This window comes from Notolabrus celidotus, chromosome 16 (assembly GCF_009762535.1).
Source record: "Notolabrus celidotus isolate fNotCel1 chromosome 16, fNotCel1.pri, whole genome shotgun sequence".
Lineage (NCBI taxonomy): Eukaryota > Metazoa > Chordata > Actinopteri > Labriformes > Labridae > Notolabrus > Notolabrus celidotus.
Genome location: NC_048287.1, coordinates 26,738,157 through 26,760,014, shown reverse-complemented (window position 1 = coordinate 26,760,014; position 21,858 = coordinate 26,738,157). Strand labels below are relative to the sequence as shown.

Below are 21,858 nucleotides of genomic sequence, written 5' to 3'. Positions count from 1 at the left end.
CTGAGGCTATCCTTGCTGACTTGCAGCTTGTTTTCCTGAGCTTTCATTGAAGGTCTTTATAGATGGAACATCCTCAGGTTTCAGTAACAGCTGAGACGCACATCCAGCTCGTTCAGGCACTTTGTATATAAAGGAGTCATCAGTGAAGTGTTGAGCATAAACAGCTACGATGTGGCTGTTGCTGTCCTGAAAACATAAAAACTTCCCCACTGTTTTCTGATGCCTTTGTCTTTGGGAAGATGAAATAGCTGTGAGTTTCCTTCATGTCCCAAAAGAAAACTCCAGTCTCAGACATACTGAATCATCTAAGTGCAGAGCGGAGTGGAGAAATGGACTTTCCAGCTTCCAGGGTGCCGTGACCTTCAACATTGTCTTGATAGGACGGCAAAGCGTGACGTCAGCTTCAGGCAAAGTCTCACAAAGTTCTCAGAGAATCAGGAAAACACATTCAGGAAATATACCAACATCAGTGTTACTCATTATTATGAAGCTTTGCTGAGGTTTAGTTTGGACATCCAACATTTTAACATTATATGTATGTACTAAAATACAGATCTGAACAAAATGACTCCTTTAAAAAGTATACAATGTACAGTGGGTATGGAAAGTATTCAGATCCCCTTAAAGTTTTCACTCTTTGTCATATTGCAGCCATTTGCTAAAATCATTTAATTATTTTTTTTGAACTGAAATATCACATGGCCATAGGTATTCAGACCATTTGCTCAGTATTGAGTAGAAGCACCTTTTTGAGCTAATACAGCCATGAGTCTTCTTGGGAAGTTTTTCACACCTGGATTTTTGGGATCCTCTGCCATTCCTCCTTGCAGATCCTCTCCAGTTCTGTCAGGTTGGATGGTGAACGTTGGTGGACAGCCATTTTCAGGTCTCTCCAGAGATGCTCAATTGTGTTTTTAGTCAGGGTTCTGGCTTGGCCATTCAGGAACAGTCACAGAGTTTTTCCGAAGCCACTTCATTATTTTAGCTATGTTCTTTGGCCCAGTCTGAGGTCCTGAGCACTCTGGAAAAGGTTTCCGCTAAGGATATCTCTGTACTATTATTGTAGAAAGGTTAAAGGTTATTGCTCAGCTCCAATCTGCAACGATGAAATGTTCAAACCAAGCCAGAAACCTTGGTGTAATCTTAGACTCAGACCTTAATTTCAGCAGCCACATAAAGACAATTACAAAGTCCGCCTACTATCACCTTAAGAATATATCAAGGATTAAAGGACTTATGTCTCAGCAGGATGCAGAAAAACTGGTCCATGCATTTATCTTTAGCAGACTAGACTACTGTAACGGGGTCTTTACAGGACTTCCTAAAAAGTCCATCAGACGGCTGCAGCTCATACAGAATGCTGCTGCTGGAGTCCTAACAAGGACCCAAAAAGTAGACCACATCACTCCAGTTCTTAGATCTCTACACTGGCTTCCTGTCGGTCAGAGAATAGACTTTAAAATCCTGCTGATGGTTTATAAAGCACTGAATGGTTTAGGCCCAAAATACATTGCTGATCTGCTACTACTTTATGAACCACCTCGACCTCTGAGATCATCAGGTACTGGTCTGCTTTCAGTCCCTAGAGTCAGAACGAAACATGGTGAAGCAGCGTTTAGTCATTATGCACCACATATCTGGAACACACTCCCTGAAAGCTGTAGGTCTGCTCCAACTCTCACCTCTTTTAAATCAAAGACTAAGACTTTCTTATTTGCCACTGCCTTCCTATCTTAGATTATTTTAACCCACTTTAAATTAAAATTTTAATGTAATTTTAATATATTTCTAATTTTCCTTTTCTTTTCTGTTTTATCATATTTGTCATTTTAATTGTGTTCTTTTATGCTTGTCTGAATGTCTCCAATGCTTTTAATGTTTTAATGTAAAGCACATTGAGTTGCCCTCGTGTATGAAATGCGCTATACAAATAAAGCTGCCTTGCCTTACCTAGCCTACTGGGGCGCATTCACCTTTCCTGCACTCGTCCATGTGCATCCCCCTCCCTCTGACATGTTTCCATTAATGCATGTCCACACAGTCGTGTTTGTGCATGTGTGTGTAGATGATTCAACACCAGTGTGAAAAACTGAATTTCCTCTTGGGGCTTAAGAGGCGTATCTTCCTCTTCTCAAACCGTTTTGCTTTCGTCGCTCTTTTACTAGTTTTCAACCAGTCGTCCTGTCCCTGCAGCTGAATAACATCCCCACAGCATGATGCTGCCACCTCCATGCTTCACTGTTGGGATTGTATTGGGCAGGTATTTTAGGTCAGTGGTTTCCAACCCAGGGCCCCTTCAAAGGGTCATTGATCAAATCTTAATCTGTATTCACACATGCACAATCCTTGGAAGTGGGCTGCATGTGCGAATGCAAACAACTAAAATCATGTGTGGTTGTGCACCTTTAGTAGTTTATTGGTTGGAGTGTGCTCATTTTTGCCTTTTCACCACTCAAGATGTGAAGATTTGAATTAAAATGCCCCATAGCATCCTCGTAGTTAGTGTTTACTACATGTCGTTCAGGAAATTCTAATCAGTGGCTTTGATTAGTTTTATATTTTTGGTTTGCTTCCCAGGTGATGGAATAAAATAATGTTCTTTGTGTATTTTCATCATTGTACACACAGAGCCTGAGGCTTTAACTAACAATGAAAACAAAAGCTGTACTTTTATCACACATTGCCTTCTTATTCCCGCCATATGCAGCTTGTACACCAGCTGTTTTCACCATCGCTGGAAATATTCAGAAGTCCCTGTGAGCACATATTTGTGTACCACACAGTATAGATATATATATATATAAAAAGATTAGATTTTCAGATAACAGCGAGCCAACAGGCCGCTCGAGGTGCTGAGTCAGAGGACGAGCTGGCTTCTTAACAATGTGGGCAGTGGTGAGAACAGATTTGTTCCTTGTCAGGAGGAGTGGAGATGCAGCTGTCGACTTTGTGAAAGAGGTCTTTTAAGAAAATGGAGGACTAAAGCCTGAACTCATTCAGTGTTTAGTTTTTTTTTCAACACTGCTAATGCTTTAAATATTACTCAAGTGGCTAAAAAGCTTTAATGATATGGGATTCCATTACTTTGGAAGGGCGTATAAGTGATTGACATTGATGGATTATATCTCTATTTTAACATTTCAGTCAGAGCAGCTGTTTGTGCCAAAATGCCTTGTTAAGCTTGGTAATATAGAGAAACCCTTTTGAAAAGTCATGATTCAGCACCTGGCTTGGATCAATACTGAAAGCAGCTAGCTTGTTCTTAGCTTTAAACCTTACAGTGCACTAAATTTGATGAGATCTGTTAACGGGGTCCTGAGAAAGATTCTCACAGCACACAAACAGGATTAAAGGTTATCACGTACATGTCACAGGTGATGAATGACAGCAGTTTGGTGCTTTAGAATTTTAACCTCAAGTGTCCCAGAAACCTATCTAGTTAATTTGTTTTTTACTATGTGGTTTAAAGTAGGGGTTAATGGATCAACCATGGCCAATTATCAGTGCCAATAATTGGCGTTAAGCGGATCATCTGTGTCAGCTTTTCTTGACAACCATTGCTAACAAAATAAGTTAATGAAACTGTGTGTGTGTCATCCCCTCTGGGTCTGTTTCAACTCACCACTCTGTCTCACCTAATGTCGGCCACAACACGATCTGATTGGCTAGACTGCACTTGAAGTGTAATTGGTAACCATATGGTGAATCCCAAAAACTTAAACCTTTTCTAAAGACATTTGAAGAAAGTCTGTGTTGGATTTTTTTAATATTACTGATTCTAAATTATGACAGAAAGTTTTTCTATTGAGGCAGATGTGTGTCCAACATGAGTCTGGTTCTGCTCAAGGTTTCTGCCTGTTAAAGGAAGTTTGTTCTGGCTGCTGTAACTTGCTAAATGCTGCAAAGTGCTCTGCTCATGGTGGATTAAGATGAGATCAGACTGAGTCCTGTCTGTAAGATGTGACTGGATCTTATCCTGTCTTGATGTTAGGTCTTTGTTAATAATAGAACATAGAGTACGGTTTAGACCTGCTCTGTTTGTAAAGAGTCTTCAGGTAACATTTTTGTGAATTGGAGCTATATAAATAAAGATTGATTGATTGATTATTTTTACTGTAAAAACATATCTGCTCCAAATATCAGCTATCTGTCTCATGAACTACTTATATTTGAATTGGTGTCTGTATCGGCCCTTAAAAACCAATAACAGTCAACCCCTTCTTTAAATACTGTACATATTAATGCCCTGGAAGACTCCAGATGGAAACAAGTATGACAAGATTTGGCACAATTACATGATGCACCCAAGAGCTCATGTTTGATGCCCGTTATCTATTTTTAAATTAGATTTTAAAAGGCACTTTTTTGTGCTTTTTAAACACATTCTTGAACGCATCATTTGGCCAAAGTTGAAACAGCAGTAGCTCAGTCTGTGGGGATTTGGCTTGGAAACTAGAGGATCCTGGTTCAAGTCCCATTACAAACCAAGTTTAAAGGTTGGGTAACTGCAGTGGTGTCAATGAGGAAGACCCCTAACCCCCAAATAGCTGAGGGTAGCTCAGGGCACTTGTCTATGTGCATCCCCCTCACTCTGACATGTCTCCTTTAATGCATGTCCACAGGGTCGTGTTTGTGCATGTGTGTAGATGATTCAACACCAGTGTAAAAAAACAAATTTCCTCTTGGGGGTTAAGAGGTGAATCTTCCTTTTCTCAAGCCATTTTGCTTCTGTAGCTCTTTTACTATTTTTCATGTTCACTAAATTCTTGGCACACCACCCTCAATGTCCAGTTATAGCCGGTCGGCTGAATTATTGAGTGTTGAACATTTTCATAAATAATCAGAGTTTTTCCAAACATTGACTTCAAATGTTGTTTATTCAGTCATAAAGAATTAGTGCCAGCTAATTTTTCAGGAGCTTTAAAGCCACAAAATGACTAATTTGTTTGTGAATGGAGAGCAAACACATTCAATCATGGTGACTTCATCCCTGCTGAGCTTTTCTAATTAATTTCTTCACAGCAAACGTTGCCAAAGTGAAGGCGTCTCACTGGACAGTTCTGTCAGACTCTGTTGGTTAAAAAAGCAAATTATGGAGGAGAGTTGTCTTAACAGGTTCAGTCCAACTACTTCCTCCCTCATGGTTAGAAGACTTGTTTTTTCGTAGATCTCCATGTGCAGTGTCACCTAATATTCATCAGTAATTCCCCTGTGTAACACTAACTTTAACACCTTATATTTCTCCTCTGTGTGATTCCAGATCCTATTTACTTCTGGCAGCAGACAGCAGAGGACATCACAGTGTGTGTGCGCATGCCCGAAGGTGTCACCAAAGAGGAGGTGCTGTTTAAACTGACCGCCGACAACGTCAGCCTTGGAGTTCAGGGTTTCCCTCCTTTACTGGAAGGCCAGCTGTTTGCATCTGTAGACACCGAGGCCAGCGCCTGGATCATCAAGGATGACAAAAGGTTTGCATCATGGACGTGCAAAGTTTCTGAAATGATTGTTTGATTTCAAAACCGTAGATCACCTCCCATCTGCATTTTTAATACTGCCCTAGTGCAGTACAGGACTGTGAGCTATCAAGACTCTGGTATTGGAATCCACTGGTCGTGTTTAATACATTGCCAAACTGAAAGTAAGGCAGTATATGTCCTCTCCACTTCCTGGTTCTTTGTGTTTATGTCAGTGATATCATCTTTCTGACACAGCTCATGCTCTTGTTGGAATGAAAGTATCGGTTATCTGACATAGTGCACAACACTGCCCTTCCATTGATGGGGAGTATAAATTCAACACAAAATGCACCACTGCAACACAGTACTGTTACGGCCAAATTCCACCAGATCGGTGTCAGGTCCATCTCCGATCCGTCACAGCACTGATAGGTTTCTATTCTAGTCAATGTGTTAACTCCCACTGAATCCGCTCTGTTGCATTCCAGCTGTGTATCTGATCCTGCAGGTCGGAACGCAGTGGATCAGATACGCAAGACTTTTATTTTTGCAGGATGCAGGAGCACGATGTATCAATATGCACAGAGCAGATGGAGCAGGACAGGAAGCCAGGCACCAAAACAAAATGAAAACATCCGGTTGATTGTCAGAATAAAACACTCTGTGTTCTCACCAGATCGTATTTCACTTAACTACAACAACAAACCGTCATGATGAGCGGAGCCAGGCCTGGAGTCAACAGGTCAGAGGTTTTCAGAGGACCATAAAGACAACATGGATGAGGAGAGGAGGAGGATAAACCACGGTCACATGACTCCAGCTGTCCAATAGATGAGTTTAAAAAAAACAGCATGACAGTACTCAAACTAGCTTTTTTTTTAGCTCATCTTGTCCAGTTTTCATGCACCAATACAGGATTTATGAAAAGTGAGATGTGTGGGGATATTGGATTTTAATATTCATCCCTTGCAGCAGTTTCATCACTGCTACAGTGAGTACGATTTTCTTAGTCCCCCTAATCCATCATGGCACATTTTCTATAGCCTTACATGATCATTAAAGGAGTATTATTGTAAAGCTGCACTGTAGAATATTTCTCTATTGAGTAGGTCCACCATAAAGACATCCAGGTCTATCAGGGATATGTGCAGTAGAGATATTATTTATGGCTCAGGACCATTATTCAGCTTCCCTTTATGGGGTAATGTGTTCTTTTCTTTTTCCCACAGACTGAATCACAAGGTGTGTGGCGAGCGTTTCTTGTTCTCACTTAGAACCAGAATCCTTTTGTAAATTGCCAATATATTGCATGTCCCCGTGACCCTGGTCGCTGAGTCCTCACAGGAGCTCTCCATTCAAATTGCTCTGAAAATGAGCCTGACCCTGAGCGATTCAAGGAGACTTATATGTTAAATGAACACCACGCCAGTGAAAAGAATAATCTCACCCAGTGAAGAGAGACTGAGACAAACTCCAGTAGCCAGGGAGGGAAAGCAGGGCCTCGCTGTGGCTGTTATCTGAAGGAGGACAAGGTCTTCTGAAGAGAGGATTGAAAACACAGGAGGCTTGTGGAGCCAAAAGCAGAAAGTTAAATGTTATTTAATGCTATAAAAGTGGATATAACAGCATGATTGACAGCTCTGTTGACTAATGTGGCTCCTGCAATGCTGCTGTCACTAGATTAGCCGAGCAGAGGAGGAACTGTGAAAGTAAAGTTAACCAATAAAAGCAAAAGAGTCATTGAACTCTCTTGTATTGTGTGTCTGCTTCAGACGGACACAAAAACCAGATCCGCAATATGTTTGGAGTCGGGGGGTATTTTGGCTTCACTCTTTGTACAACGTGAGGAGCTGGAGGGACGTCACCCATCTTTATATACAGTCAGTGTAATGGGCCATTTAGTTTTTATGCATTTTGGACTAGCAGGAAACTCCTCAAGTTGTGATTTCTGTCATATTGTATTATTTTACGATGATCCGTACAGAAAGGAACATGTGTTGTAAAAAGTTTTGCCTTAAATTTTGCTTAAACATCCCCAATTCAGAATTTACCATAGATGCTCAGCTGAGATTATCCCGCCTCAGCTAATAACAACTACGTCATCACAAAGCTCTTACAGCTTTTAAAATGCATCCTGATGACGAACAAGCGTTGCACTCGGTATATAATGCTGTGATTTTGGCCTTGGTGGAGCTCTGTGCTGCAGATTGTACAGCTGGAGTTCAGCCTTCACGGTGTGCAGCTGTTAAGAGCCAGATTCAGGAGATGTTGTTCTGGCTGTGAAAGAGAGTACCTGCTCTTTTTCCCTCTTAATAACATCCTCTGTGATTCAGTGTTACAAAACAATAAAACAGGAAAAAGGGCTGAGGGAGATGAGTACTTTTCATAAGCAGTGGATCTTTTGATCCAGTCTGAGTTGAGTCACATCCCTCCCACTTTAAGACCTTTCATCTGGGTCTCCATCAGCTCTTTATCTCTGCTTCCGGTTTCTTCATTACCAGTCCTCTGTTCAGGGTAGAAACATGTCACATGGCCTGTTTGTATGTTTTCTGACCATCCTTGAGGAGGTCTTATGTGCATCTTGTGGTGTGTAGAATGAAAATGTACAAATAGAAAAGTGTAGGTAAGGATCTGTAGGACAAGCACGAGTGTGTACCTTGAAAATGTCTTCGTATTCAGTTCGTCTTCTTCAATGTGTTCTGGCAGATATATCAAAGATGAATTTATCCGTCATTTGATGCTTGTTGGGAGATATTACCACACTCTGCAGCCTGCTGTGTGCGTCTACATTCTCTTTTAAGCTGTGAGTGTTTCCTGTATATATCAAAGGAACATTTTGTCTGATAGTCAGACAAAATATAAGTGGATGGTGAGATTTTATCCCATAAAACGTTGTGTTCGTATGCAGTCAGACTGCATGTGATGGTCTTTACATGGAGATACATTATAGAAGAAACACTCCATTGTTAGTGTTGGGCACGTTTTTCCATACCATTTGGTTATGCTCTTCACAAACAGCTGAGTACCCTCCTGCTCTCCTGTATCTGCTGCTGAATTAAGAAGATATCCTTTGTGCCTCTTTCATTTCTTCTCATTGTTGCACAAATACAGACCAGTTTTGCTGACGCATGTTTACATTCATAGACTGAAGCTGCACAATATGTCACATTGAAGCAGAGATGGTTCAGAAAGGAGACTTGAATTATTTGATTCATTTCCCGTACATGTGTCACATGGCTTTGCCCCTTGCTGAAGGTATCTGAAGCAGCCGGATCAGATTGTTAACAAAACTTAATATTGAACCTATTTTTTAAAGCCATATGTTCTAATGTAGGAGTATCATAAGACCTTCTTTTAGATCGACAAATTTTATAAAACAATAATGAAAATGTCTCTTTTCTTGCAATATCTGCTGACCAACATCTTTTCTTAATGTTGGTGCAGAGCAAGCAGTTGCCAACCTTTCTTTCCAGCCAGATTGGAGAAAAAACTACCTCAACATGTCCCATACAATTTCAGCCAAGACATTAGATGCACACTTTATCCACAGGAGGCGCCAAAATCACCCTCTGTGGACAAATAAAAAGTTTCCTTACAGTAGCTTTAACATTGCCAACATTTGCGCCATGGCAAAAAGTGATAAACTTTTTCACACAGCTATTGAAAAAGCTGCACGCAATGTGTTTTTGTTCAGAGTTAAAACGTGTTTCGAGTGTTTAATACCTCAAGTCAGCTTAAGATTATGTTTAAATGTTTAATCGACTAAGACATTAGATGCTTGGGAACATCTCTACTCCCTGCAACCTTTCAAGTTTCATCGCTCTGATTGGTTCTAAAGTCCAGTTGAATTGTAGTCCTTGTCTTTTTTTAAATCAAAGGTCCTGCAAGGCTCATATTTAACTTTGATTAATGGCACATTTTTAAGCCAACGTGACTGAGGGACCTGTATTCAGATGTGATCAAACCAAATAGGAGCCGTTCAATGAAATAAACAAAACGCCTTCATCTATACAGATATTGTACTAAATTAGACTCTAAATGTATCATATCCATTGACTATTTTAGGTTTTAAAGTCTTTAAAAAATGTTATAATCATTGTGGGCTAAATTAAACCGTATAAGTTCAACTTTATTAACTACTTTTTTTCTTGATTATGTCACTATCATGTGTCGTTGCCTTCAGATCACTCTCCTCCGACAGCTCACATGTTGCCCTGCTGATAGTGATTCGTCATATTCTCTCTATCACATATTCAGCCCTATTCAGTGGACTAAATGCATTTTGAGAGTACATTCAAGGCCAGGAAACATGACATGCATTAACAAACGTTAGTTCTTTTTGCTCGCTTGCTCAATGGAGAACTACAAACGATTCAATGGTGCACTATGACTGAATATTCTCACTCAGCAGCACTGCTGATGTCCATTTGAAAAATCTAAATGAAATTCACTCAGGAAAAATGCACAGCAGAAAAAAACTGTTCAACAAGGAGAGAGAATTATTCTAATTTCATTCAAATGTATTCAAGTTTTGGCTTGAAACCACAAAAACTGATTTTCATTTCTATTCAGTGACATGTAGAGGGATAATGAACAGGCTCACGTGGCCCCTTCAGTGACACAGGATCAGTGTGTAGGTTTCATACAATAATACAATGTACCACAGCTGCGACCTATAAAAAGCATATAATGTGGAGTGTTTGTGAAGGTTATTAATAGTCCAGGTTTAAACTGTGATTATGGTTATGATTCCTTTTCATTAACTGTTACTCCAGTAAAGTGATGACAGTTTAGTTTGAATTCAATGTGATTGTAAAAAAATTATAATCTTTTGCAAATATTAAACTAAAATTGGGTCCGGGAAATAACCAATTTTAAGTTGGTTTAAGAAAAAGCTGCAATATCACAATATACTCCAGCCAAACTTACTTTTACGATGGCCTTGTTTTGTTGGATCAATAGTCCAGAAGTAAAAACATTCAGTTTAAATGCTGGATGTTTTTACATTTGATGCTCTAGTACGACTATTTTTGTGTTTGTTTTTGCTTTAAAATTAACTGAACAGTTAATCAGCTAACAAGTAAGGGATAATTACCACCTGCTCACTATATATTATTAATGACTCCATACATTATCCTGCTTATTAGCTGGCTAAATATACAAAATATACAAAATAATACAACAAGTTGACACTAAAAATTGATTACAGATGATTTTATTGATTTAAAGATACTTTGTTTATACGGCTAAAATGAGTCCCTGTGATTCAATGGTTAGTAGCGCTTCCACAGCAACAGTGTCTCATCATTCCACTTGCTGGTCAAATTACTATAAAAACCCATCATTACTGTTATAAATCACATAAAAATGAACATTTTAATTCGCTGTTAAGTGAAAACAATGTTTTTCTGTTGGCCTCTTAACAGATTCAGAAAATAACAGCAGCAGGTGTTTGTTTTTGCTTCACGTCTGTTTTCTCTGATGTGTCTTTTGTCCAGCTCTGTGTGTTTTTTCACATCCCTCGCTAGTTTCTGCTCCTCTTGTCGTCTTGTCTCTGCTGATGACTTGTCAACCATTAAACACCAATCTTAAGTTTTTGCCACATTGTCAACAGGAAGAGGTGAAATCATAAACTTTAAATATGTACCAGAATCCTTTCTGTGGATTGATTTGATACAACGTTTGGGATCACGTTGTCCCTGGAGTTGCTCCTGCTTTTCAGAATTATTAACCGTTGATATGGGGTTTCGACCAATCAGAACCAAGTATTTAACACTGCAGGATGATTAGTATGTAAGCTGTATAACAATGGATGAAGAGAGTGCAATCATTCTGATACTAAAGCAGCGTCCAGAACATAGATCACAAGGTTTTGATTGGTAGATTTGATTGGAACTAAAGCATGGCTGAACAAAAGACTGATGTTTTTAGATTTTTATCTCTTTGGTTAAAAAAACAAAACAAAAAACTACCTCTTGTATTTTTAAACTCTTATGGCTTTACTCTGCTACCGAACTTTGAACACTTCACACTTGTAACAACAAAGGAGCATAATTTGGGTCAAAACTAGATCATCGAAAGTCCTCTCAAGTTCTCGTCCGACCTTTCGCATCAACACTGAGTTTCATCCCACCAGACCGTCTGACTGATTTACTGGCTGATTGCATCATTCTCATTCTCTTTTTGCTTTGCTCTGGAGTTCAGAGAATTTAGTTTTCAGGCTTAGTCTGAAATTTTCTGAAACTGAAGTTTCTTCTCTTCTGTATGCTTTAAACTCAAAAACATAGAACACTCATGTTCACAGATTTAACATCCTACACATTATATATGACTTGTTGTGTTTGTTGTATGTGTGTATTTGCATGTGACCTCAGCCTGGAGGTGAGCCTGCAGAAGCGCAGTGAGGGGCCGATGTGGGCGGAGCTTGTGATGGGAGACAGGAGAGGAGAGTACGTGATGAACGACGAGCAGGCTGCCCTGATCCACGAGAGACTGACACACCTGACCTCTGAAGACATGGTAGGCTCTATTTTTACAACATGATTCTAACCTGATGATTTACAGTCATGGTGTCTTTTATCTGGGTTTTGACTTTGACTTAATGAAGATTTTATCGTTTTAACAACTGAATATCATTTCCGATCACAGATAAATCTGCCGTGTGGATGCGTCACTGCTCTTAAAAGACAGAGGAGTAAAACTGTGCATATTTACATTATTCAGACATTTATGGAGCACATGTTGTGACACTGGCATCTTTTCAAAGTTTACTCACTGTTATGTTTGAGATAATAATTCTACGTAGCTACAAATCAAACCTGCTAAAAGTTGTCTTGAACAAAGTAAAGTAATATCTAAAACAAGACCCATCCATCTTCCTCTGCTTATCTGGGTCCAGGTCGTAGATTGACCGGTAAATTGAGTGCTTTGCCTTCTGGCTCAGCTCCCTCTTCACCACAATAGAGATTGACAGACGGATCGGACTGTTATCAACGGATACCAGTCCGATCCGTTTGTCAATCTCGTGCTCCCTCTTCCCCTCACTCGTGAACAAGACCCCCAGATACTTAAACTCCTCCACTTGGGGCAAAGACTCTCCTCCGACCCAGAGTGGGCAAGCCACCCTTTTCCGACTGAGCACCATGGCCTCAGACTTGGAGGTGCCGATCCTCATCCCTGCTGCTTCACACTCAGCTGCAAACCGTCCAAGTGTGAGCTGGAGGTCACTGCAGAGTGAGGTCAATGGTCAAGAGCAGAGATAGAATCCTATGGTCACCAAACTGGACACCCTCCGCCACTTGGCTGCACCGAGAAATCCTGTCTATAAAAGTTATGAACAGAACTGGTGACAATTGTCAGCCTTGGGAATGGATTCGACTTACTACTAAAAGAAGATCTGTTTTCATTGATTTATTTGCACAACAAATACACGCTTTGACAAGAGCCACATCTTTGTGACAGTGGCTGATGGTGCTGATGGTTCTCATGGGAAATGAAGTCTTTATTCTAGGAAACCACTACCAACTTTGTCCAAAGGGGTCACCAGAATCAACACCACATGAAAACTCCTTACTGTACCTTTAAGTGATACCTAAAGACTGATATCTACATACAGTCACTTTTATTCTACTTTATTTATTTATTTAGTTTTTTATTTATTTGAAGTATAGCATCTTAATTTCTTTTCCTGGATTAATATTTTAGTGTTTTATTATCTTTATTATCTTAAATATCTATTTTATTTTGGTGATTTTTATTTCCTGTGTTGAGTTTTAACATCTTATTTTACATCCAGTGTTTCCTCATTAAGATATCATGAGAATGTCTCCTCAGTTCGTTCAGCAACTTCTTTTTATTTTTTATTTATTTTATTTTTATTGTTTTTATTACTATTGTTGCATACATTGTGTTCCTAACCGTAGTATTGTGGGGTGGGTTTGGGGTGGGATCTTTTTCTTAATTTATTCTATTTTAAGTTGTTTTTATGTACAGTACTTTGTATTACAATGTCATTGTATGAAAAGCGCTTTATAAATAAAGTCTGATTGATTGATTCAGATGCGGCTATTAATCTGCTTATTAACATAATTTCTGAACAACAACTCCTTTCTTGCTTTTCGAGACCCACAGAAGGAAGGGAAGTCTTGGCTAGAAGTCCTTCAGTGTTAACCTCTACCCACCTGGAATCCCCAGAAAGTTGTCTGTTACTCTCAGAGTCCATTGGGTTTTGTGATCGCTAATGAAAAACCAAGATGTCGGCTATTCATCATCTTCTGTACATTAATAGCCGTTCTGGTAAAAGCACTTTGTGTCAGCCAGTTTGAAACAGTCCCTTGATGGTTCAGTACACCCAGATATATAAGAGCAATAAAAATCTCTGACAGTTGGCTCTTTAAAATCGATCTCCTCACAGCATCTCAGCCTTTTGTTGAGTCTCTGGTTGAATTCATGTGCTGTTAAATCAATTAGCACTAAGTGTTGGGAAACATAACTCAGACATTTCACCTTCATGAATGATTGCTCTGGGTTTGTTTTCTCCGGAGGTTTTCGTCATGACCTCACATGCCTTTTCTATTTAAGTCCTCCAGCTTTCAGCGTCTCTCCCCCTCCTCATCTTTGTCCTCTTCCTCTTCAGCTGCTCTGAGCCCTCTTCTTCCTGACGTCTTGTTCACATCATCACACTCTCGCGTCACTCTCATGTTTGGTAGCATTTTTAGCTCCATCCTCTCCTGGCCTCACTTTTCATTTAGGATCATCTGGGTCCACTCGAAGCCCTCAGTGCAAATTAAGCCTTTTTACATGTTAATGAATGTAAAGAAGTGTAACCACAGCCTCTGCCTTGTTCTCTATCTCCTTCTCTTTCACCAGAATGGAAACCCTGACAGAGGCAAGCCCCCCTGTAATTCTCAGGAGCTGGAGGACTGTGATGGGTTCCCAGAAGACAGCTTCAGCCTCACACACTTTGACGGAGAATCCCTGAAGCCCACTCAGGTGGTGAGTAGCGCCGCTCTCCTCCCCTGGTAAACACTTTGGCCCTGCGATTCAACTTCAAGCCCGAACCCTATTATTTTACGACAGCCATTTCTGTCGCCTCCTTCCATCCTTCATTTCCCTCAAGTACTCTGTTGGCTACCTGATGCTCACCGCCGCTGTTCTGAGAGCACGATTTTATTCAGCCATTCCCCCAGCGAGCGAGCCAGCGCCGGCCTTGCCCTTTAACAAGCCACTTGACCAGAGAGCTCCACAGAGGCCCAGCAGAGAAGGAACATGCACACCTCCTTCATTTCCATCACGGCTCCTCGTGACTCGAATAGCAACAAGCTGACCCTTTGTTGCTGGCATCTATTTTTGAAATACATTCAACGGGGTACGCCACCTCACCTGGCAGGATTAGTCCCAGGAGCTGTGCTTTAATTGAAATGCCACAGGTTTCCTCCAGTGGCTGAGCTTTTTAGCAGGGTGTGGAGTCATGATTTCTCCCTACGTGTGTCATGCTGTCGTCTCCAGGTTTTTCTGATTGTTGTGCTGGTCAGCACTGAGTCAGAAATCTGCTCTTTGATTTCTGTGTGGAGGAAGACGGGGAGTTGTTGATTTACATCCCAAGGTATGAGTCAGTCATTCCACCTGATTTAAAAACAGGCCTTTTATAAAAGCAGACCTTTATTTATCATCTTAGCTTAATCAATTTAAAATGATATCACCAAAAATCGTTCAGGGATTGATGAAGCTTTTGCTCTAAGTAACTTCAAAAGAAGAAGCACACTGAGAACATAATCGAAATCAATAATCAAAGGTGTTTTTATGCCACATTTTTTCCCCACACAACGTTGGTAAATTCATACATAGGAAAAGCCTTGGAATGAAAAAAGATTTGCAAGAACTTAATCTCAGCTGCTCAGTGAAAACTCAGCCTTGTGTTATTTGTGTTTTAAAAGATTGTTCAGGTATTGTAGCTCAAAAACAGCAATTACTGAAAAGAATGCGACTCGTCTGCTTCCTCCATCCCCGGCGTTACGAATGAGCCACATCCTCCTGCCATGTGCGTCCTTCCCTCGTCATTCTTCCCCACAAGGTGAAAAACACACATCACGTCACAGTATTACATCAAGGCGAGATGTTTAATGTCAGTCTCAGAAAAAAAAGTCTCAAGTAGGTTTAGAAAAATGTGTTTCTGTTGTTTCTCAGAAAATGTTTTTCTCTTTTGAAGCTTTTATTCTCACTTATGCCAAAAAGAGTCAAATCAAAAGACTGAGGTAAGAGACTGCAGCAGCCGGATTTCTGCATGTAAAGACAGAATAATGAGCATAAGTGAATGTTTCTCTTGTCTTAAAACACAAATACAGCATTTAGAAAAAGCTCTATTCATGAGTGCACATTAGTGAACGTCCATCTTTCTTTCACTTTGTCTGTTTTATCTACTCATAATAATTTCCGTGTTTATGGTTAAAAATTTCTGCATGAGAAAAATGAATCCTTTCATGATGTGATGAAAGAATAATAATGAACTGAATGTAAGGTCCAGTGTTTGTGTGCAGTCTGATGAAGAGCTTTATATGAACTCAAACCCTTCAATGTTACTGCCTCCATTTACTCTGCAGGCTGCGCTGCCTTTAAGTGAGCTGGATTGTACTCGTACATATCCCATGTGCCTTCAGAAGGACAGTTCAGTCTGTTTGTTCCACACGTGTGTGAACATGTGAGTGTGTGTGTGGATGTCAGTTTCTCTGTATTTCCTCCAGAAAGCTTTACCTTTCTATTCGCCCCTTCTGTTCCTCGTCGTGTCGCCTTAATGCCTCAGCCTGCCCATGAGGACGCGCGCTGACCTTTGTTATGAAACCTCTCAGTTTTTAAAATAGTGTCACCTTCTGTTTATTTGAGACCTTTGTTGACGTGCTTCTCTTTGGTCCTGATCCCATCTGAAAAAGGATAAGAAAGGTTTTTATGTGTTTTCCTCAGAGGGAGGATTTGAGTCATATCCTCTGACCATATTGGTAATACCTTCACAAAGGAGAGTATCTGTACATCCGTTAGCTGTTCTTACTGGAAGCTTTGCGATCAGGGCTTTTTTTTTTCTTCAAGGGATGAGTTATAAAACTTAAAAAGCAAGATTTCCTTTGGTAACGAAAACGATAAAAAGGAGCCCTGTGAGTTATTATACAATGTTTGAAAGAAATCCGAAAACTCAGTCATATATTTTAGTGCTGTGATTAGAAATATGCAAATTTTCATTTTTTTATTAGTCTGGATGGGGATCGAAACACACCTCTGTTAAGGACCCAGTTCCACATTTTTGAAACCCCATAATTCAACAATGTTTTAGCTCGGAATGCTCAGAAGCAACTCATTTCCTTGTTGTGTAAACAGAAATTTAAATCCTGACAACCTGACCAGTGTAAAGGTGAGGACAATTCAGAAAGCAGTCAACAAATAATAGAAAATGGTTAAACCTAGTATCATGGAGTCAGTTGGTCAATGTCAAATTGATTTGAGGAATACTGGCAGAGTAGCATAATGCTAACAGAGCTAATACCGGACACGAACGCCACATTGGAAGGATTAAACCTGCTGTGGGCGGACAGGATACAGGAGAGCAAGACTGAACACACTGGTAAAGAAAGCCAGCTCAGTCCTGGACCCTGTGGAGGTGGTGGCTGACAGGAGGATTATGGCCAAGCTGTCGTCTTTGATGAACATTTCTTTTTTAGATATATATTCTGATAGATTAGATATATATTGACATTGAGTGTTCTAGACCTCCCATGTTTTCAAAAGCGTATTGAGATAACATTTGTTGTGATTTGGTACTATACAAATAAAGATTGATTGATTGATGATTGATTTGGAGAGTGTCGCTAACACTAGCAGAGCTTGCACCACCAGCATTCAGTCCTCCTCCTCATAACAGGGCTGCTGACAGATTTTGGCTGGCTTCGACGCTTTTTCATTTTTACTTTTCAGAAACTCTCGGTGCTCCTCAGGGTAACGGTTCGTGAATTGGTAGTGTTAAACGAGTGTTGTGCTGCTCCTCCACACATGGGTTGTACTCCACAAGCATTGCAAATATCTATTTTGTCTGTTGTTTGCGACACTTCAAAATACTTCCGTACAGACGACATGTTGAAGCTCATTGCTGGCGCGCTTAATCTGTCATCACGTGCATAATCACCTTATCAAACTTACGTATCAGCAGCAATTATCATACCTGCTGGCACCGAAGTATTGCAGATATTGTGCCTCCCTACATCCAGTGAAATATATGTCATCACTTACTAGATTTTTTGCCTGATATTTGACAGATTTCATGCTTCCAAAGTTTCCCTGATCAGTATTTCCCTTATCACCACTGTGATGCTGACATTTGTGGCTTTGAGTGAAATATAAACTCATGTTAGATTACAATATAATTTTGTACAGACAGCTGCTCAGGCTGGATTGTGATACATATGGTGGACCATCTCATTCTTTTTTGTTTTGCATGATGTTTAAGTCTAAATGTAAGTTTTTCCATTATTTTGTTTGATGATCAGTTACTTGCTAAATTAAGAGCACTCGTGGGCGCAAGGGATTCAAGCCTGTAGCCCCTTCCCCGCATTTCATTCCCCCACTCTCTCCCAGTTTCCTGCTCTGTCCACTGTCCTCTCCTGACTGAGTAAAAGTGTGAAAGCCCCAAAAATATAACTTAAAAAAAACAACTAAGAGCAGTCCTGTGATCATCTTTCTTATGTATCCCTGATAAATAACAAATGTTGTCAATTTCATTGCTTTCTGAATCAGTATCACTGATGGTTGTGTTCCTGCTGGGCTTACACTGTCTATTCCATGGTGTGAAACTTGTCTCTGTCAAGGCGTTGGCACTGACAACCGAGAGCAACTCCACGAGTCAATTAGCATCTTAAAACAGCAGAGCATCTCTGAAAACAGCTGCTGTGCTGAATCTCAAAATCACATGGTGCTTGCTTTAAAATAACCTGCCTCCAGGAAGTGACATTGAATGAAATGAGATGCAGGAGCAACACAGTGAAGGAAAAAGAGTTTCCTATCATATATCTTTCACCACATCAGAGTAAGTGATACTGTTTTGTTTCAAACGAAACACTTAGTTGTGTTTAAAAGACAAAGTTCAGCTTCTCTGCGGGGAAAGAGTCGACATAAACAATCATTTATCTTTGAGTAAGCAGCCCCTTGACAGGAACATGGTGAATGCACTGTTGATGATGATGATGATGACTGAGATTTGGCATTTCAGCTGTTATTACAGACATCTGGCCTCCTTGTACAGATGCATCCACATCGCTCATAATGACACCCTCTCACTCTCTGTTCTCTGTTTTCTGAGCTTAAATATTGCAGTTAAATAAGAATGTAGTTTTACTTACAGTAGAAGCTCCATCACACTGACAGAGGCAGGCACAACTAGTTATGATTACTTGTGCAGACACAGTGTAACTGTAGTGCTGCTGATTGCATGAGTCAATTGAACAACCATCTAGAAGATAACACTCAATGTCTTTGTTTACAATGGTTGGTGCAGTCTTTCTTCTTGGTCTTCTTTGACTTCGCCTTCTTCTGTCTTTTGTCATCTTCTCCTTCCTTGTACTCTTCCTTGTCTTCTATTTGTTCCTTGTACTCTTCCTTGTCTTCTATTTCTTCCTTGTCATCTTTCTTTTCCAATAACATCTTCCCCTTTGTTTTCTTTCTTTCGTCTTTGTCAACTTGTTCTTTGACCTCTTCCTCAGTGTCTTCTTATTATGTGACTTCTTCCTCATTGTGTCCTTCTTGATATGCTTCTCCTTCCTCATCCTTGTCATCCTTGACTTCGTTATGCTTCTTCTTCCTTGTGATGTCCTCCTTGATATGCTTCTCCTTCCTCATGTTGTCCTTCTTGTTATGCTACTTCTTCCTCTTTGTGTCCATTTAATGCTTCATCTTCCTAATTTTGTCCTTCTTGATATGCTTCTCCTTCCTCATGTTGTCCTCCTTGACTTTGTTATGCTTCTTCTTCCTTGTGATGTCTTTCTTGATATGCTTCTTCTTCCTCATTATGTCCTCCTTGACTTTGTTATGCTTCTTCTTCCTTGTGATGTCCTTCTTGTAATGCTTCTTCTTCTTCATTATGTCCTTGATATGCTTCTCCTTCCTCATGTTGTCCTCCTTGACTTTGTAATGCTTCTTCTTCCTTGTGATGTCCTTCTTGATATGCTTCTTCTTCCTCATTTTGTCCTCCTTGACTTTGTTATGCTTCTTCTTCCTTGTGATGTCCTTCTTGATATGCTTCTTCTTCCTCATTGTGTCCTCCTTGACTTTGTTATGCTTCTTCTTCCTTGTGATGTCCTCCTTGATATGCTTCTTCTTCCTCATTGTGTCCTTCTTGATATGCTTCTCCTTCCTCATTTTATCCTCCTTGACTTTGTTATGCTTCTTCTTCCTTGTGATGTCCTTCTTGATATGCTTCTTCTTCCTCATTATGTCCTTGATATGCTTCTTCTTCCTCATTGTGTCCTTCTTGATATGCTTATTCTTCCTCATTGTGTCCATCTTTATATGTTTATTCTTCCTCATTGTGTCCATCTTAATATGCTTCTCCTTCCTCATTGTGTCCTTCTTGATCTGCTTCTTCTTCCTCAACGTGTCCTTCTTGATATGCTTCTCCTTCCTCATTTTGTCCTCCTTGACTTTGTTATGCTTCTTCTTCCTTGTGATGTCCTTCTTGTCATGCTTTTCTTCCTCATTGAGTCCTTCTCTTGTCCTTCGTGTTATGCTTCTTCCTTCTCACTGAGTCCTTCTTGCTATGCTTCTTCCTTCTCACTGAGTCCTTCTTGCTATGCTTCTTCCTTCTCACTGAGTCCTTCTTGCTATGCTTCTTCTTCCTCATTGAGTCCTTGTTATGCTTTTTCGTCCTCATTGTCTCATTCTTCCTCGTTGTCCTTCCTTCTCTTTGTCGTCTTGTTCCTTGTCTTCTTCCTCCTTGTCTACTTGTTCTTTGTCTCCCTCCTCCTTGACCTCATGTCCTGTCTCTTACTTCATGTTGTGTTTTTGTTCTTTTTACTTATTCTTCATGCTTTTCCTCATAGTTTTCTTCTTGTTCTTCATGATTCTTTTAATGATAGTAGAAAGAGTACTGACACACAAAGGCATTAAGAGAGTCTTACAGGAGGCAAGTGTCAGGACACGTTCACTACATTCTGTCTTTGCTTCTCTGAGGCATTACAAACTATCAAAGAAGTCACAGTATCACACAGTCGTATCACAGTTTCAGTGGAATATTTTGCTTTCAGAGTTGATCTCTGAGTCCAGGTCATCCTCAGCCTTTTATAAAAAATCCTCTGGTTCTTAGAATTTAGCTCACCCTTCTTTTTTTTTTTATTGCTCTATGTTTGAATACCATTATCTGGGTTTCACAGGTAACACAGGAATTAGCAGGGATTTCTGTTCTCTGGATCTGAGAGGTTAATCCGCTGCTTTGTTCTGCAACTGGCTGTTAAATCCTCCTCATTCAGTAACAGCTTTGTGAAGGGACTAAAGCAGAGTATAAACTTTTGTTATGATTCCTTCCTAGTTTGGCTCAAAATATCATATTGTGGAGGTTTGATCTTCTTAGTGCTGTCTTTTATAAAGCAAGACCTGACTTCCTGCAATTTATGACAAAGAGAGTTTGTCCAGGAGCCGCTGGAAAAGGTGTTGCTGTAAAATAATGAGATAGAAACCATGGGATTGGATTTTTCCTTTTTTAGACTGAACGTTATTAAAGCCAAAGACTCTCAGAGGAAACAGGTTGATTTTTAAAGACCAGGGCTTTGCATAGTTGGACGTGTATTTGAGTCATACAGTAATTATGCTCTGACTGTGAGTTTGAAAATGTCCTGACTTTCAGAGGGGAAACAAAAATCTCAGTGCCTGGCAGGTGGGTCTGAGAATTGAGGGTTATTCCTTTATGTCATGGAACTTTCAACAAAGGTGCTGTTGGTTGAGTTTCTCCCCAAATTAATCAGATTCCATTCCCCAATAACCATCGATCAGTAACCTCTATAACAAAGTGACTGAATATTTGTTTTTATTCAACTTTTATTCTCTTGTTTTTGTGTTGTTCCAAAATGACCCGGGCAATCAGTGGCATCATTTTCAGGCGACTCGCTCACACACAGGCTCGAGCGATCATCTGCTGCTACTTTAAGTCAAACATAAGCGTCCAGAGATGAGTTTTTGGAGTGGAGGAGTAGAGGAGTGTTGGCTTGCTAAACGGCCTGTCATTTTACACAACCATCAGCCACCGACATACAAGCTGCTTTATGCTGATTTCTCAATGCCTGTCAAGTCCGTGTTGAGATGGGAGGACAGGCTGACAGCCTCTGAGACACGCCGCCTGTTAGATTCACAGGATGTTGGTGGACTCCGAGCGAGGGAT

At 40.2% G+C, this 21,858-nt stretch overlaps 1 protein-coding gene across 1 annotated transcript in view; it reads left to right on the top strand.

Moving 5' to 3' along the window:
• nudcd1 (NudC domain containing 1) overlaps positions 1–21,858 on the top strand; it is a 49,269-nt gene that overhangs the window by 20,835 nt on the left and 6,576 nt on the right. Inside the window, exons 6-8 of the mRNA XM_034704828.1 lie at positions 5,261–5,468; positions 11,831–11,975; positions 14,325–14,450. Coding sequence (XP_034560719.1) covers positions 5,261–5,468; positions 11,831–11,975; positions 14,325–14,450 — 479 coding nt within the window. The remainder of the gene's footprint in view (positions 1–5,260; positions 5,469–11,830; positions 11,976–14,324; positions 14,451–21,858) is intronic.